The 17,371-nt window shown below is 36.4% G+C and overlaps 2 protein-coding genes across 2 annotated transcripts in view; both read right to left on the reverse strand.

Moving 5' to 3' along the window:
- Positions 1–3,638: 3,638 nt before the first annotated feature.
- C4H3orf38 (chromosome 4 C3orf38 homolog) lies at positions 3,639–8,916 on the reverse strand. The gene is made up of 3 exons (XM_065877005.1): positions 8,790–8,916; positions 5,686–5,924; positions 3,639–4,211 (listed from the first exon to the last, which is right to left on the reverse strand). Exons 1-3 carry the CDS (start codon positions 8,914–8,916, stop codon positions 3,639–3,641), a joined length of 939 nt encoding a protein of 312 aa, XP_065733077.1.
- Positions 8,917–16,932: 8,016 nt separating this feature from the next.
- The window catches only part of ZNF654 (zinc finger protein 654), a 100,617-nt gene continuing 100,178 nt past the window's right edge, over positions 16,933–17,371 (reverse strand). The window contains exon 9 of the mRNA XM_065876860.1: positions 16,933–17,349. Coding sequence (XP_065732932.1) covers positions 17,342–17,349 — 8 coding nt within the window. The 3' untranslated portion in view covers positions 16,933–17,341. The remainder of the gene's footprint in view (positions 17,350–17,371) is intronic.

Here is a 17,371-nt window from a genome sequence, read left to right on the forward strand (position 1 = left end):
TCAACATGAGAAGTTGAGGTAAATCAACTTATTGATGTATTATTTTATCTTATGCTTGATTCAGTGACTTACAAATTGTAGATGCTCAAGAAATATATGCATATAAACGTGAAGAGAACCCAGATCCATAAGTCTTATTTCCCAGCATTACAGCTGGGCTGTGTACCTTCAAACTGGCTATATACAAAGGTTATAAATAGGGTTGGGGAGGAGACGGGGAGGGAGCTGATCACAAATATAGACACTTCAGAAGAAATGTTCATATTTTTAAAATCTTTCATTAGAATTAGCAATATGCAAACATTACCAAATAAACATCTCCTTAGGATAAAGTTTTGTAAAGATTTTAAGAACATTAATTTTTTTTTCACATTTTTATCACTTTCTCCAAAGCATGTTCACTGAACTTGTCCAAATAAAATGAATTCTGCATTAATGTTTCACTTGACAGTACTGCAGTAGGTTTTGCCTTAATATCTAACATCTATTGAAATACAAACAACTATCATAAACTGACAGACTTTCTATAGATTATTCTTTCATTCGTAAGATTCAGTCCTCTAGCTTAAGGACTCTGGCAAGGGCACAAAAGTTTCTAAACATAATTTTAATTTTTAACACAGTAGAGTAGTATTCTGGGGGAAATAAAATTATTACGGCAGGATTTGAATATGGAGCAGAAGGATCCCTGTTAGGACTCACAGATGTGCTTCAGGGAAGTCCAAGAACTCAATGAAATATGCAAAAATTGTAATACTATATGCAAACATATTTTTTCTAGAAAGAATATAGCTCTCTTTTTCAAAAGGTCAATGACCATCCCCTGCAACCCAAAAAAACAGTGAAAAGGGCATCTAAATTTGTGAAAATAGATGCTGAGAAAAACATCAAGGTACGGTTCACTCATTTTTATGACCTTTTAAGCCACAAGAGCCATTTTGTTAAAACACAATGTTTCTGCTTATCTCATTTAGTTAAACCATTATTCTTTAAATCCTTTTCTGGGGTGCTATTACAATTTCTTACTGGGACTAAGTAACTAGCCTTCCTCTAGCATAAAAATGTTGCCTTTCTGAAAACCCAAGAATGTTTTCCTGTTTGCCATTTTCAAGTTGATTTAATAAATTAGATATGGCTTTTTTTCTATTATTTAGTATTTTAGTAAGACACATGAAATACGTTTTTTGGTATTCTGGATATTAGTAAAACATCCTAATACAACTATTACTTTTAAGTTTTTAACAAAAAAGGATATTGATGTATACTGTTGGCTATAGCAAATCAGTCTCCAGTAAATAAAGATCGGGTGTCCCCTGGTTTGACCACCCAATTACTATGAATTATGTGTGGAGTTAGTTGTATTCTTTACTACTTTACTCCACAAACTTCACAAATACCAGCTGAGTATAATGAAGTAAGAGACAAAGCTGTAGTCTCTACTATTCCCTAACATAAACAGAGTAGTGAGTGGTAGTAAAAGTAGCGTTCAATCTGCACTGTGCTTTTGGACCTTCTCAAAGGCCTCACCAAGCTTTAAGCTTCATGAGCAAATTTCAGTTCTTCTAGGTCTTCTTTCTCTGAACAGGAAGTATACACTTCCCTTATAATGGTTTCTAGGTATCTTAGGGCCCTCCAGTATATCCTTCTCTGACCTTGGGCTTTTGAAAGTCAGTAAATTTTAATGGAAAGTTAAAATTATCCTAAATCTTAGTTTGGGGTCTAAAAGTTTGTGTATTCATGTATTAAAGTCAAACATGATATAACCCCAAAACCACCACTAATGACTAGAGCCAAAGACAAAATCTACATGCAAAAAAGTCTTTTATACAGTATATAAGCTTCTTTTGCTCATTCACTCACCCATTCACTTAGACATTAGGTCCTACTGTGTGCCCAGCTGTGGGGATTCAAAGGAAATAAAATATAGCTCTAATTCTCATTTGGTCTACCTGAAAGATTTCACATTTTTAAGGGTGATTAAAAGAACATGCAGATTACAGCCTTCCTTGAGCATTACACATTCAAAAATTCAATACTGAACATATCCACAGGTAATTTCTGCCCATCCTGAGCATCTTTGGTATTATTTCTTGATAATAATACTTGACATCAATAGCACAAAGAAAACAGATGGGAATAATTTCAAATTTTATCCTTTACTTTGTATATTTATCGATAACATGCTATAATGATACTTCAAACTTAAAAAGATAACAGGTTTAAATCGAAACAAAAAACTATTCTTACAGCAGAAAAAGGGATTTCCCTTCTTTATTAAGCTCTTATTTTAGGACATATCAATTTGTACTCCTCGTAAGAGGCATAGGACTAAAAAAAAAAAAAAAAGATCAATATTTTCCTCCTGCTTCCAAAATTTTATCAGTTACCCTAGATGGTCATGAGCAGAGTTAAAGTTAAAAAAATTAATATGAACAATACCTCATCACATTTCCCAGTTGAATTTTTTCCAAATGGGATTTTTGTAAATTAAAATTACTAATTAAATTCAGATTCAGCAAGTAGCTGCTGGGTGATGAGGAATTTAAACTTGAAACCAACTGTGTAACCTGGCAACTTAACCTGGTAACTCAAATCTAGTAAAACAAATTAAGAGGTTAAAAAAATCCTAATAATTTTAATTCATGATGTGGGAGTATATCTCAATATATGTTTTTTTTTTTTTTTTTGGTCACCTCTTCTAAAATCATTCAAGAGAAAACACAGTAACTCATTTAAATTAGGAACTGGGCAAACCTTTAAAAAACTTTTCAATAGTATGTTTCTTTTATATGCTATTACAATAAATGCTCTATAAAACTGTTAGCTGAAACTTTAGATAAAGAAAAAAGTCTGTTTTGAGAACAGCACTTATCATTGCCCAAAATTGTTCAGAAAGTGTTGCAGATTTTAAGATACTTAGCTTGGACAACAGCAGATAACTCTGAAAAATGTTCCTCAAATATTTTGAAAGGCAAATTAAATTTTTTTCTACCAGCTAAATTACTGGACTTTTTGTATAAGAATGTCATTCAAGTTTTCTAAAATGAGAGTTTACTCATTTTAGAAAGTGAGCTTACTCATTTACTGAGTTTACAGTAAACATCTCTAAAACTTGTATTTTTTAAGCAATACTGTCATGAGATACATTTGTAAAATTACCCAGATTTAGACAAAAGTAAATGAGAAAATTAAAAGGGGAAGCCTTGAACACTATTAATTTTTTCCCACATGACAAGTACAGATATTAGCAGAATATCCACCAAGTAAAATGAAAATATTAACTGGTTTCTAAGGCACACAGTTAGTTACAACATCTAAAGTGGGATTTATTTGATGAATTGCATGAAGCCTTCAGAACATTTGCTGCAACTCAAGGAGAAAGAGGCAAGTGTTCACGTAACATGTTAGTCTGTAGTCAAGAAAGACATTTCAACTAAAATATGTCAATCCCCAAATCTGAAATCACTTAGACATTACTGATGTAGTATTTGGAAGAATTTCTGTATAGAAGATTTTTCAGACTGAAATATAGTACTCAATGCTTCAAGGGCTAGGTAAAATTAGTTCTCTTTTGTTCAACAGTGCCTCACTTCCACTAGATAAAGTTTGGTCTCCAGTCTCACTATCCAATGCCTGCCTTACACTGAGTCATCCTTCACTGGACCACACGAAGTGTTTACATTATAAAAGGCTTCTAGATCACTTGGTTCAAGTGTAATAGCTGGTTTCATTAATGTTCCAGGAGCAAGGGAACTCTCTCCAATAATTCTCAGGTTGATAAATTTGATTTTCCAAGTATTCTCCACAAAAGGGCAGCGGATGAGTCCAAAAATTTGTTCAAAAATGCCCAAACAAGTGTTCTCTCGGTGGACAGTCCCAGCAACTCCAACCATAACTAGACCATGGGGAGAAGAAGCACATTTCAGTCCATGGGAATCTAGGTTGGGACTGAGAAAAAGATATTCTTCTTTCACTAGTGACAGCAGACGAAGGCTCACAATTTCTGCTCCATGGTAGTCTATCACATTTTGTTCAGATGTGTTGTAATAAAACCTAAGCTTGACATCATGCCAGAAGTGCTGTGGCCCCCATTCATCTTGAGGTGGTCCCAGAAGAGGATTCTGAGAATTAAGAAGTTCAAAGAACCAGTGACAGAATTCTTCACCTAATCGACGAAAATCAACCTTTTCAGCTTTTTTATCTTCTTTCTCCTGTTGATTAATAAAACCAACGTTAATTCTTGTATCTATTTACTATCTTGCCTGTTTCATAGCTAACTTTTAAGGTACTAATTATAGCAGAAAGGAAATGAACTACCTGTGAGCTCACTGAACCCATCTTGCACAGTAAATTAATTCTCAAAAAGGGGAGGTCATTTTAGAATTTCTCAGCTTAAACTTCTGAAAATTCCTCTAAGAAATTAAGGTTCAAAGTCTCTTAAAATATCAGCATGAATTAAGAGCCAATAATAAGGATTTACATAAGCATTTTCTCTTGATTGTGGCAGTGATTTCACAGGTGTGTTATTTGTCAAAACTTTCAAACTGTATGCTGTAAATGAATACACTTCACTGTGGTATATTTTATATGCAGCAAAGTTTATAATAAACATGTCTTTAAACAGACACTTCTAATATGATTGAAATTGCTTATTTTCTATGATTGGGATTATTTTATATTATTTCTTTCCAAAATGAATATTGCAAAAATACACCTGATAGGCTAGATTTTATTCAACAATGTATTCCAGAGCACAGTACCTCATCTAGGTGGTGAAAGATCTTGTATTTACCGGGCACATGCTATTACTGAATGTACTGGGCACTGTGTTTGGCACTTAAGTGCTATTTCCGTCTTTCTCCACAAGCTTTATGACACAGATATTATCGTTATGCCCGTTTTATAAACAAGGCTCACAAAGGTCCTTACTTGCTCATTTACAGCTAGTATACAGCAGACCCTAATATGAAGTCATATCTATATGATTTTAAAGTCAACATTCTTTTCAGTACATTAAGGAAGGCTTAGAAGTTCCTTTCCTAATGTGAAGGCAAACCTCTCTCACTGTAAAATACCATTAATTCAATGTGGGTATGTAGTTTAAAAACTGCAAGTTACCTAAAGGTTCAATCGATATTTAAATATTCACACAATATTTAAAATGTACAGTGAAGATAAAAAGAAATACGAACAGCCAATGTCAGCTGGAGGAAATTACTAAAACAGGATATTTCCTAGCTAACAAATAAAAAAAAAAAATTTAAGTTTCTTTCATGAAATGTTTGCAATTTAATACCAAAGAAAGTCTTCAAAATGAGAAAGGGCTTACAACAGCATTCTTCTAAAGTGGAAAAAAGAAATTGGAGAACCAGAGGCTAAATTAAAATTAAATTGGTCCTGTAGTCTATCCATTCTCTTTAAAAATCAATAGTCCCCATTTGATAAAGGGATACAAAACATTTTTTGTCACAAATCAATAGAATATTACATATACATTACTAAATATCAAAAACACTTTGTCTCAGGTGCTTTACTGCTCTTTCTTTAGGATGCAAAAAAAAGAAAGTAAAGCTAAAATTATAAAAAAAAAATCAGAACATTAACCACATCATTCCGGATCTAGGATTATCTAAAGATTTTTACACAGAACTACAGTTCAGGATATGACTATAAGGTCTGTTTTACCTGTTCAAAGAGTCTAATGTCCTCTGTCTTAACTGGCTCTGGCGTTTCCTTCAATTTCAATTGTGACTGCTTTTTCCAGTAATCCTTTGCATGCTGAATAAGATTGTGTTTTTCAGTAGCTGGAGGTATAATAACCCCCTGTGTTGCCAAGTACTTAAATATGATTTCTCGGTGGACTTTTTTACGCCTCAAAAGTTCTTCAACACTTTGACTGTACACTAATATTGCATGAATGGCATCTAAAAGAAAATTATGAAGATTAATAGAAAATCATGAGTCACTTGTAAATTTGTCCAGGGTCAGCAGAAACGCTGTTGAATAATATTTATAAACTCTTGTCATGGCATTATTGCTTTTGTATAAGACGGTTATCATTTCTAAAAACCAGGAAGTGGGGGCTTCCCTGGTGGCGCAGTGGTTGAGAATCTGCCTGCCTGCCAATGCAGGGGACACGGGTTCGAGCCCTGGTCTGGGAAGATCCCACATGCCGCGGAGCAACTGGGCCCCTGAGCCATAACTACTGAGCCTGCGCGTCTGGAGCCTGTGCTCTGCAACAAGAGAGGCCGCGATAGTGAGAGGCCCAGCACCGTGATGAAGAGTGGCCCCTGCTCGCCACAACTAAAGAAGGCCCTCGCACAGAAATGAAGACCCAACACAGCCAAAAATAAATAAATTTATTAAAAAAAAAAAAAAAAGGAAGTAGGTTGTCAAGTTTTGGATTTTAAAAAAATTTCTTTAAACTATAAAGTTCCCCACCTAAAATTCCTTCTTCCTTTTACTTCTCATACAAGATTGTTAATTTAAGCATTTTCTTTTAAAGAATGGTTGTATTTTAAGAAAAAAATTGAATAAGAGAAGAAAAAATTTTAATAAGGTCAATGGAACTAAATTCATTTACAATCCCTAAAATATAGGTAAAATTACAATACTTTTCAATCTCCTCACTCTACAGATAACAAAAGTCAGGGATACATGAAGTATCAACAATCATACTTCTAAGAAGTGGCAGAACCAAGACTCTTAATTTTAAAGAACTTCTATTAAACAACAGACTAAAGATTATTTTTACATATGTGAGGTATACAGAATGGTAATAAAACGAACTCCTATATACACACGACACAGCTTAAGACACAGGAATTGCTGGTATCTTTGAGGCCTCATTTTACCTCTCCCTACTTAATGCTATTCCCTCTCTCTCCTCGCTCACCTCACATGTAGCTACTCTCCAAAATTTTATCATTCTCTCAATTTTCTTTCCTTTTTTCTTTTCTTTTTGGCCACTCTGCCGGGCTTGCGGGATCTTAGTTCCCTGACCAGGGATCGAACCAGGGCCCCCCAGTAGTGGAAGCTCAGAGTCCTAACCACTGGACCACCAGAGAATTCCCTCGATTTTCTTTAGAGTTGTACAGCATAACTATGTATCCCTACAAAATATAGTTTGATATTTCTTTGAATGTTCTATAAATCTAATCCATCAATATATATAGTCTTCTATAATTAACTTTTAATGTTTCTGAGATTAATCTATGTGGCTAGACACAGCTGTAGTTAATTCATTTTCAGAGCTGTACCATAGGTAATTATAGACTATACCACAAGGTATCTATCCTTTTGTTTATAGACTTTTATTATGTGTATCCAATTACAAATACTATTACTTTGGACATTTCCACACTTGTCTCCCAGCCTAGAGGGGCAAGCAGCGTGAGCATCACCTGGAGCTTGTTAGAAATGTGGAATTTCTGGGCCCACTCCAAAACTACTGAATCAGAATCTGCATTTTAACAAGATCACTGAGGGACACATAGGCACATTCAAGTTTGAGAAGCTCAGGTAAGTAACCTTCCATTTAAGGAGATAATATCGAACTTGTTTTCTTTCCAAAGTACTAGTTCTAATTTACACTCCCCCAGTAGTTATCAACGACATACTTCACAAGATCAACAACACTTGACCTTTTTACATTTAGTTTTTGCCAACTTGGTACATATGAAAGGCACCATGTAGTTTTGGTTTTCATTTCATTGCTTTCTAAAGATGTTGAGTATCTTTCAATATGCTTATTATTTTTTCCTCTCTGAGAAATGACTTCAAATCATTTAACATTTTTGTACTGGGTAGTTTCGTTTCTTGTTTGCTTTTGGATCCACCATCAATTAAATTCAGCAATTTTATCTATTACAATTTTAAATTCACATTCACCAAGACTGTTAGAAGGCGATTAGCATGTAAAATATATAAATGCCAAAGAACTACATTAAGTCTAAAATTATTTTCAGTCTAAATTCTTAGAAATTTAGCGTTCCTGGTTCACTTTCAAATGAATGACCTTAAATGGCGGAGATGTTAAAAGCAGAGAAAGACAGTTTTAAAAGGCAGACTCTTTTGTAGATACTTAAATCATATGCTAATACAGGAGGCGGACATTTTCTCATTTTAAACTAAAATTCAGCAAATTTAAAATATAACTAGCCAGGTAATATACAAAATCATAAATGCTTAAGCTACTCATTACATTACAACCAGACTGAATATTTATAATCCATGAAATCTACTCTACCAAAATGTTTATTTGGCTCTGAAAGTAATGTAGTCCTAGTACACAGAATCATCTCTGAAAAACTTTGGATCCAAAGAGACATGGATTGATCCTATCTGCTCTTTTATCACAGTAGTTGTTTTACGCAGCACACTGATTAAAAGTGTTTATGATAGATATCCTCCCCCAAGCTTGAAGAAAATGAGCCGCGGCTGACACTCCTCAGCTGATCGAAACTGAAAATGGAAAACACCCTGACTCCCCGGAAATCTTCAAAAAACAAACAAAATCACTATTCACGTACTCCGCATCTTCGAAACAAGCAGCATTTGCCCACAACGTATAATGAATAAAACCTGGAAGCAGCGCCATTTTCAGCGTGCATCTGAAGCAACAGAGCAGCTATAGGAGCCGAGATTCCCGAGGGTTCCGCACAAGCGCAATCCCGGACGGGCTGGGAAGGAGGCCTACCACGGCCTCCACTCACACGCTCCCGCCAGCTGGGGGCCGGGTGAGGTCTGGGGAGGGACGGCCGCCCTTGGGGAGAAGGGTCTACCTTTACCTTGGCGGTCCTCAGGCTGCACCAGGCGGTTGGTGGTGGTGTCGCATAGGGCCATGATCTCGTCGTTGTCCAACAGACCGAGCAGGTTACGACAGCCCTCCATCTCTGAGTAGCTGAGCCCCGACATCTCTACCCCCAGAAAGCGGGGAGAGGACGCCAATAACTTCGCCCCCTTAGGCCCACTGGGCCGGCGCCGTGGCAACAGGTACCGGAAATGCTCTTCCCGTTGTTCGCAGCCAAAAGGCCTCGGGTATTCCAGAGCCGTGGGCGCGTAAGTGGTCGTTAATGAGGGCACTAAGGGAACGCGGTGCTCCGACCGGTGGTTCCGGGCTCTCGGGGACTGAGTGGAGTCCCACGGATCTCACTTTAGGGAAACTCCGCATTTACACCGGGAACATCGACCTTCCACAAGGGAAAACGAAACCAAAAAACTCCTCAGGAGTCCCTCCTCCAAAAGAACGCCTGGGAGGCTGCGCAGGGCAGGTGCGCGGAAAGCCGGCAGCGGCCCCAGCGCAAGACAAGCTCCCGTGATGCCGCGGGGCCGGCCAATGGAGGCGTCTCCTCTCCGGCTTTGGGCCGTGGCCCCGGGAGCGCTCGAAAGTTCTCTGCGGCCACTTCTGCGTTGGGAGCACCTGTAGTTTGATATTCTTAAATTACATAGTTCTGTGTTAAAACAATTTGGTTTTGTTTAACATTACACTTGGAAAAGTTAAGGGGAAAAAGTCACCTATCCTGCCACGCCTGCCCGCCTTGCAGCTGACTTAAACTCCCCAACAAGCTGCGGTCCGCTGTTGCTTCCCTTCTTATCCTCGCCGGCTTGGCTTTAGGCGAGGCAGTATCACGAATAGTTTAAGGTTGGGGTCTTTGAAAGCCAGATTACCAGGGTTTTATCCCGTCATTTACTAACTGTGACCGAGAGCAAGCTCTTTGGTCTTCCAGTTTTCTGTATCGAAATGAATCTAGTAGAGATACCTACCTCATAGGGTTGTTGAAGCGCAGGGAGGGGGTGAAGAAATGTGCCTGGAGCCTAGAAAGAGCCCAGCATGTATCAGCTATTGTTACCACTGTTGGTGTCGACATTCACGAGAGGGAAACTTCAGACTTCAACGCATTGTCACTGGCTTCTGTCTCCTTCCATTGTTTTAGCCATATTTTAGATTTTTAACATTTAATTAGATTATTGCCAGTTAGTAGCTGAAATGTACACACCTGCAGATACAGGTGAGCAGATTTAACTTTTTTAAAAAAAATATCACAGCTAAATAGTCAAAATGAGCTGTAAATACAGTCTTTAAAATAAGGCATTCAAACCATGGTTAAACTGATTTGCCAGTGGATGTTATTGGGGGTACCATTTACTCATCAGATACCAATTCTTCATTTGTCATTAAGCGTTGAGTGCCTACTATGGTAGATATTGAAGATTCCGAGAAATGACACAGACCCTCCTTCAAGGAGCTTTTGGGAGTGTTGCAAATAAAGAGATAAGTGCTCACAATACTGGTGTGGAACCAAATGGAAGAAGACATGCCCAACTTTTTCATTCGTTCATTTTTTAAAAATGTGTTTACTGAGCATGATTTGCCAGACACTGGTCTTTATGCTGGGAACAAATGCAAGTCCTTTGGAGCTTGTATTCTAGTGAAAGGAAAAGACAATAAACATAAAAGAAACTATACTATGGCAGGGAATTCTGTGGAGAGAAATCAAAAAGAGAGGGATGGAGGAGAGGATGTTGCTATTTTATACAGGCTGTGAAGAAAGGCTTCTCTAAGTGACATTGAAGGAAAGACCTGAAAAAAGTGAGAAACTGAACCACAGAAGAGTATTCTAGGACGAAGCAAAAGTAGAGGTTCTGAGGAAAGAACAGAGTGCTTGGCATGTAGGAAGGAGGCCGGGAGGCTGCAGCAGCTTGTGCGAAGAGGAAGCAGTGACTGGTGAGGTTGGAGTTGTCAAGATTGATCTAGAGCAGGGTTTCTCAACCGTGGCACTACTGACATTTTGGGCAGGATAATTCTTTGTTGTGGGTCTGTCCCACAACATTGTAGGATGCTTCAGCATCCCTGACCTCGCCCCACTAGATGCCACTAGCACCTCCTCCCCCCTACCAAAAATACCTTGTTCCTCAAATGTTTCCTGGGGTGGGGGGGCAAAATTCCCCAAGTTGAGAACCACTGATATAGAACCACTTGTCCAAAAGTGCTTTCTGAGATGAAAATATTCTGCATCTGAGCTAATACAGTAACCATCAGGCACATATGGTTATTGAGCTCTTGTAATGTGGCTAGTGCAGCTCAGCCGGTGAATTTTAAATTTTATTTGAATTTTAATTAAATTTTAATAGCCACTTGTGGCTAGTGGCTCCTGTATCAGTACAGTCTAGAGTTTTGCAGCCCGTTGTAAAAACTTTGGCTTTTATCTTTTACCTCTCTCTGCATTTCCTTTTATTCTCTCAGTCTCTCACTCCAGACCAGTCAGTGGTTCCCTTGCTATTTTGTTCCTTAAACTTGCCATGCAGGTCCTTGCCTCAGAGCCTTTGCTCTTGCTATTCAGCCTAGCACATTTTCCCCTCAGATATGAGCGGCTCTCGTTCCCTTAACTTCATTCATTACTATCCCTGCTCAACAGTTATCAAAGAGGTGGTATCATCATATTTTATCATCATCCTGTTTAAACACCACCTACAATGCCATGCTTACTTATACTTTCCCTACGCACTTAATTTTTCTCTATAGCACTTATATTGTATTTTTGTCCCCCCTCCCTACCACCCCCCCGGTAGAATGTGAGTTCTGAGATTCAGGGATTTTTATGTTTCTTTTTTATTATTTTTTTTCAATTGTCTGTTACAGAGGCTGGCACATAGTAGGTATGCAATAAATATTTGTTGAATGAATGAATTGTAAAGCCAGTGGAGGATTTTAAACTGAGGAATGGCATGATCTGACTTGTTTCAAACAGTATCATTTTGGCTGCTGGTGTCTAGAACAGACTGCCAGAAGGGCAACGGTAGAGGCAGGGAACCCAACTAGAAGATTAATACAGTAGTCCAGGTGAGAGTGAAGGACACGATAATGAGTCAGGGATGATGGCAAGGATTTGGTTTGGGCAACTGGAGTTGCCATTTACTGAGAGGAGGAAGACTGGGAGAAACAGGTTTCAATAGAGAAATCCAGAATTGTCAAGAGATTAGACATTCTGGAGAGTGTGGTGATGCCCAAGAAGATAAAGCAAAGAATGAGGAGTGGGGCGGAAAAAGAATTACAGGTAGAGGGAGCAGTAGTGAAAAATGCATGGAATAAAACAGCATGGCTGTTTTTGGCTGGAACCAAGAGAAAGTTAGTAAAATCATTAACAGGAAGGCCTCAGCTCCCTTCAGGAGCTTAATTCTTAACCTTGCAAGAACGGCTCTCCCCTTTTAACAGATGTGGAAGTCTGAGCTCAGTGGGATACACTTAATTGCCTTAAAACTATCATGCTGGAATTTGAATATAGCTGATCACACATCTTTGAGCTGTTTTCATTAAATTACATTGTGGTAGTTTCAATCACTGAATACTTTGAAAAAAGTTCTCTAGATTAGAATGGTTTTGGGGTATTAGATCTGTTAGAATATCCATTCATTCAACAGTATTTAAGTACCTATTAATAGGGGACTTCTTTAAATGTCCTGGAAATTGAGTTTCTAAGGCTCTATAAATTTAATACTTTATGAAGAAACTGGTTGCTTTATATCTGTGGTTTTCAATCCTTACCTGGAGGACTTGTTAAATGACAGATTGGTCCCTCACCTGATCAAAAATTTAGCATTTCTTTCTTTTTTGAGGGGGGGCGGCGGGCACGCCTCACGGCTTATGGGATCTTAGTTCCCCGATCCCTGGGGACATGGCAGTGAAAGCACAGAGTCCTAACCACTGGACCGCCAGGGAACTCCCCAAAATTTAGCATTTCTAACAAGTTCTCAGGTGATAGCGATTCTGCTCTTCTAGGGACCACACTCTTAAGAATCACTGCTAGTAGAAGAGAATGGAACATCAAACAGCCATGTCTGTACCAGACTTCATCCTTTGTGAAATCACTGATCCTTAGGCAAGACTAACCCTCTCCATCTGGATATATTAGATCCACTCATGCTGTACAATTTGTAGGGAAAACTGCATGGCAGGATTTTAGGAGGAAACAGCCGACTTTTCAGTTCCACCTCTCCATTTACTAGCTGTGTGACTAGTCAAGTTATTTAATCTTTCTGAGCCTTGGTGTCTAAAAAGCATTGTCCGTATCTACCTTTGGGTTGTTTTAACAGTAAGAGGTAACACATATAAAGTAACCTGGTACACAGTAATTTCTTCTCCAGTTGCAGCACCCATAAATAAGGCATGAACCTCTCTCCCTTTAGTTTTTATTCCATGTAATATTGGATCGCCTCCATTTTAAATATTGATATACAACCCAAACTTCTGGCCTTATATCAGTTGATTCTTGAATTAGTATGGACCTTATGCTATGAAAGCAATCTAACTTATCTTGGAAGTGTATTTAATATTTGATTGCTTCCCAGCATTTCTCAAATTTCAGAAAAGAAAAAAATGGAAAGTCTAGATAACCCCAATAACTTTATCTAAATACCTCAATACATTTATTTAATAGTCTAAGATCATATGACCATAAATCATAGATGGAGAATTCTAGATCTCAGCTCTAGAATGTTTCAGTAATTTTCTCATAGTTTTTCAAAGCATAACATTTGTAATATGTGCAAATCACCGTAATAACACAATATCTGTTCTTTCATTTGCAGTGCTCTCATCGTATCAGAGTTTCTCTCTACTTCAGCCCCAAGCTACAAGTTATAGCAAAAAGTGTAGGAGGTTTTCCTCTGTTAGTGAGCCAAAAGAGTACAGCCCTCATGCCCAAGGACCCCACTTTTAGATACAGATTACTAATTGGTTTGAACGTTTTCCCATTGAAATACTTTTGTAGGAAGTAATTTTCATAATTTACATCTTATTTCAAAGCGACTTCACAGTCTTTAAGTTCCACCAGAGGCTCTTCATCTCTGAAGAATTACCAGTGCAGATCAGTCCATCCACTGTCTTGGAGAGTTCTGATATTTGTTTTCCACCTACTAAGTTTCCAGAGGGTACTATTTCACACTGAAACCACTTACCTGAAATGACTTTAGTAACCAGTGTTCTATCAACTTGTAATTCCTGCATATGGACATTAGTTTAAATAATGTCAAAAATATCTATTTTGTGTAGACTCTTAGAGTTTTCTATGTTCTCTAAAATCACTCAATAACCTGAATATGGTAATATTAACTGAAATACCTCATTCTCTTATGAAACATAATAGAAATTTCTTATTTAACATATACCTTAAGCCTAATTCCTTTTGAAGTAATGTGCTACATAAAACTGAACAACTTCATTACCAACAAGGACAATGTTTTATTGAACAAATCTATGTACAGTACAAAAAATTTCTTGAAATGAGACACTGTTGATTTATTGCAGTTCAATGGCTCAGTTTTAATTTGTACTCTTATAAAATGCAAAGTAAAATAATTTAATGTTCAACAAGGAAGCACAAATTTCCTTTCTTGCTGAATCTGTAATATCTTTCACATATTAACAATTCCAAAATGCATATGCAGCATTTAGTCATTCTGAAATGGTGTTTTACAGTACCAAATAAATTAAAAAATAAACACTACCATCCCTTTTAGGTTTTTCACCCATACTACAGTTTGAACCAAACATGAAAGGAGTACAGCTGAACCTTCAAGTGTGATTTGAAAAGAATCACAAGTTCAATGTTATGTTATGTTTTCATTATATAATTGGTGGTTTATTAAAAAAAAAAAAAAAAAAAGAATATGACTGAAGCCCAAAGTACCAGTGCCCCTGTCCACGAAGGTTCTCCTTTTCTATCTTCTCCATAATATCTGAGCAGCAAAAATTCAGATTTGCTATTTTTTTTGACCTTACTGAAACATAGCAGAAAGTTAATATTTAATGTTTCAAAGGAAATTTTTATTTGAAAATGAAGGATGGAAACTTGGTCCACGTAAGATAAACACATCCTTAAAATAGGAGTAGAAAAGAAAAAGAGAAGAATTTGAGGAATAAGAAGAAAGCTTCCTTGTCTTCTGAATTCCACATTGGAACTGTTGGAAGTTTATGCACCCCGTAAAAGCAAAATGATGTGAGTTTATGTTTTATAAGGCATACATAAGAAAATGTACACATTCTTTCAATAGCAATTATTTGATAAGTATATAAAGAGGTTAGAACAATGTGGTCAAATAGAATTTTATAAAACATTCCTTGATCTAGTTATGTATAAACCAATTTGATCTCAGTCTTTCAGAAAGTTTTCCGTTACCAACACAAAAGTAGAAATAAAACCTCAAAGACAAAAAAATAACAAGTGGAATATGTTTAAAACATCTTGGTATGAGCTGCAAAATGAATGAAAGTAAGTTGCAGACATGGATTTATGTCAATAGTTACAACTTATAAAAAATAAAAAGTTAAAAATGTGATAAAATGTCAAGCTGTAATTTTAAACATCTGGAAAATGTACAAAGCAGAAATATTTTAAAATAACTTCATTGTCCATATGAACTAGTTTCCAAATACTTTTTATTATATGATGTATTTTAGACTGAACTGAAAAAGAACTCAAGTATTATATTTTTAGTATCAGGAAGTATGGAAAACATTTTTTTCTTTAGTTGACCTTAAAGGATTTAAAAACCTTATCGAGTTGTTTACTTATGTTTTTAAATGTAAATTCCACAGCCTAATGTAGGCTACATAACAAAACAAAAACCTGATTTGACTGATATGGACTTATGACTATCAATTGCATAGTAGTGAATGCCTATGATAAATAAACTAATAAAATTGGGTAGTTTTTTAGATATCTGATTTATCATGACCTGGAAATCCTAATTTAATAAAGCCTGGATGCTACCCTGGAAGAAAAGTCACACTTCCTTAGTGACTTCATTCAAGAAGCTTTAATATCCAGAAATTTATAATAGTAGGGTCTGATGAGATTATATACTTTGAACAAGAATGTATCAGTTGGAATAACTGGAATATCTGGTTGACATTGGTACATTAATAGCTCTGTTTTTGAAGAATTTGCCTTTGCATTTTTGTTCATTTTAGCCCTGCTATAGATTAACACACTGTTAGGTAAAAGGAAGTCTTTAAGCTTCCTCTTTTAAAGACGTGGAACACATCTGAGAGAGTATTTTTAAAAACCTTTTTGTTTTAACGATTTATTGACTATTAAGTTAAAATCTTCCTTAGGAAAATTACTGGTCATCAAAGAAAATAAATGCATCACTATATCTTACTGTGTTCTTGCTGTGCAAATTTTTGTGTAAATATTTCTTTTTATATATAAAAATTACTATTCAGACCAAATTCATCAGAAATAAATAAGAAAGCATAAGTAATATGGCTTATTTTAGAATTAACTCTCCTAATTGAATAAAACCAATGAATTCTTGACCGGATTCTTAGCTGCATATTTTTTTTTTTATAGTCAGTTATTTTTATAGGACTGTACTTAGATAACTCACATTAATGTCTAAAGGACCTTACTATGAATCATCAAGCAATGTCCTAACACTACTCTATATACAAACAGAAATATCCCAGTGTGCTTATACCATTATTCACATTGAAGAATTTGCAATTCAGTGTTTTCTTTCAACTAAGATAGCCTTTAATGGTCTTAGATCCTCCCATCTCTTCCCAGAGTTACTGATAATATGTTTTCTATTGACGCTGCTGCCTTTTAAATATAACTCATTGGCATTATAAAAATGGAAAGTGGAAGGTTCTGTCAAGAGCTTATTAGCAAAGCACTGTTGTTTTGTCTTCTTTTGTTTGTTAATTTTAAATGCTGGAATGTCATTCATTGAACTTTGACCTAATCAATCATCTGGAAACAAGGTACAATCTTTTATAGCTAGTATGGTGATAAATCGTTTTACTTTCATCTTATCAATCAGTTTCTAAGTAATAATAAATCAAACAGAAATGGTTCCTTAAAGCATGTTTGACCAGAAAGGAGGACATAATCTGATTAGGCATGACAAGAAAACAAACCCTATTTGTGGAATACTTTTAAGTTGTTTATTGTAAACCACCCCCCCCTTTTTTATAATGGGTTTTTTCCCTTTCTGTAAGGCCATAGCTGGTTATTCTTTTTGACTAGTTGCCTGCATATGTTTCTCACATAAGCGAAACTGAACATGCTGCTATTAATCATCATCGACTTCTTAAACAAAATGTGGTTTTTCTGGATAACTGGTACTTTGGGAGTTTTGTAATGACCCTTTTGGAGTCTAAACCAGCACATCTCCTCTGTGGGTTCATTCTAGAAAATGTGCTTTGTCTTTATCTTTAGTAATCCAAGACCGCTCTAAAATTAAGGCCATCAGGGAAATAGCAAACTGATGATGCATTTTCTTGTAGTGCTTTTTGCACACTACTGCTTGATCGACAGATCGTTCTGAAACATTTTTATCAGGCACCTGTAAAACAGAACACGTCTGT

The sequence above is a fragment of the Phocoena phocoena genome, chromosome 4 (assembly GCF_963924675.1).
Source record: "Phocoena phocoena chromosome 4, mPhoPho1.1, whole genome shotgun sequence".
NCBI lineage: Eukaryota > Metazoa > Chordata > Mammalia > Artiodactyla > Phocoenidae > Phocoena > Phocoena phocoena.

Excerpts from the sequence above, each read along its gene's own strand:
- C4H3orf38 (XM_065877005.1), bottom strand. The coding sequence starts at position 8,916 with ATGTCGGGGCTCAGCTACTCAGAGATGGAGGGCTGTCGTAACCTGCTC. Across the intron at positions 5,925-8,789 it reads GCAGCCTGAGGACCGCCAAG|ATGCCATTCATGCAATATTA; the intron begins GTAAAGGTAGAC and ends ATTTTCTTTTAG. Across the intron at positions 4,212-5,685 it reads ACATTAGACTCTTTGAACAG|GAGAAAGAAGATAAAAAAGC; the intron begins GTAAAACAGACC and ends ATTAATCAACAG.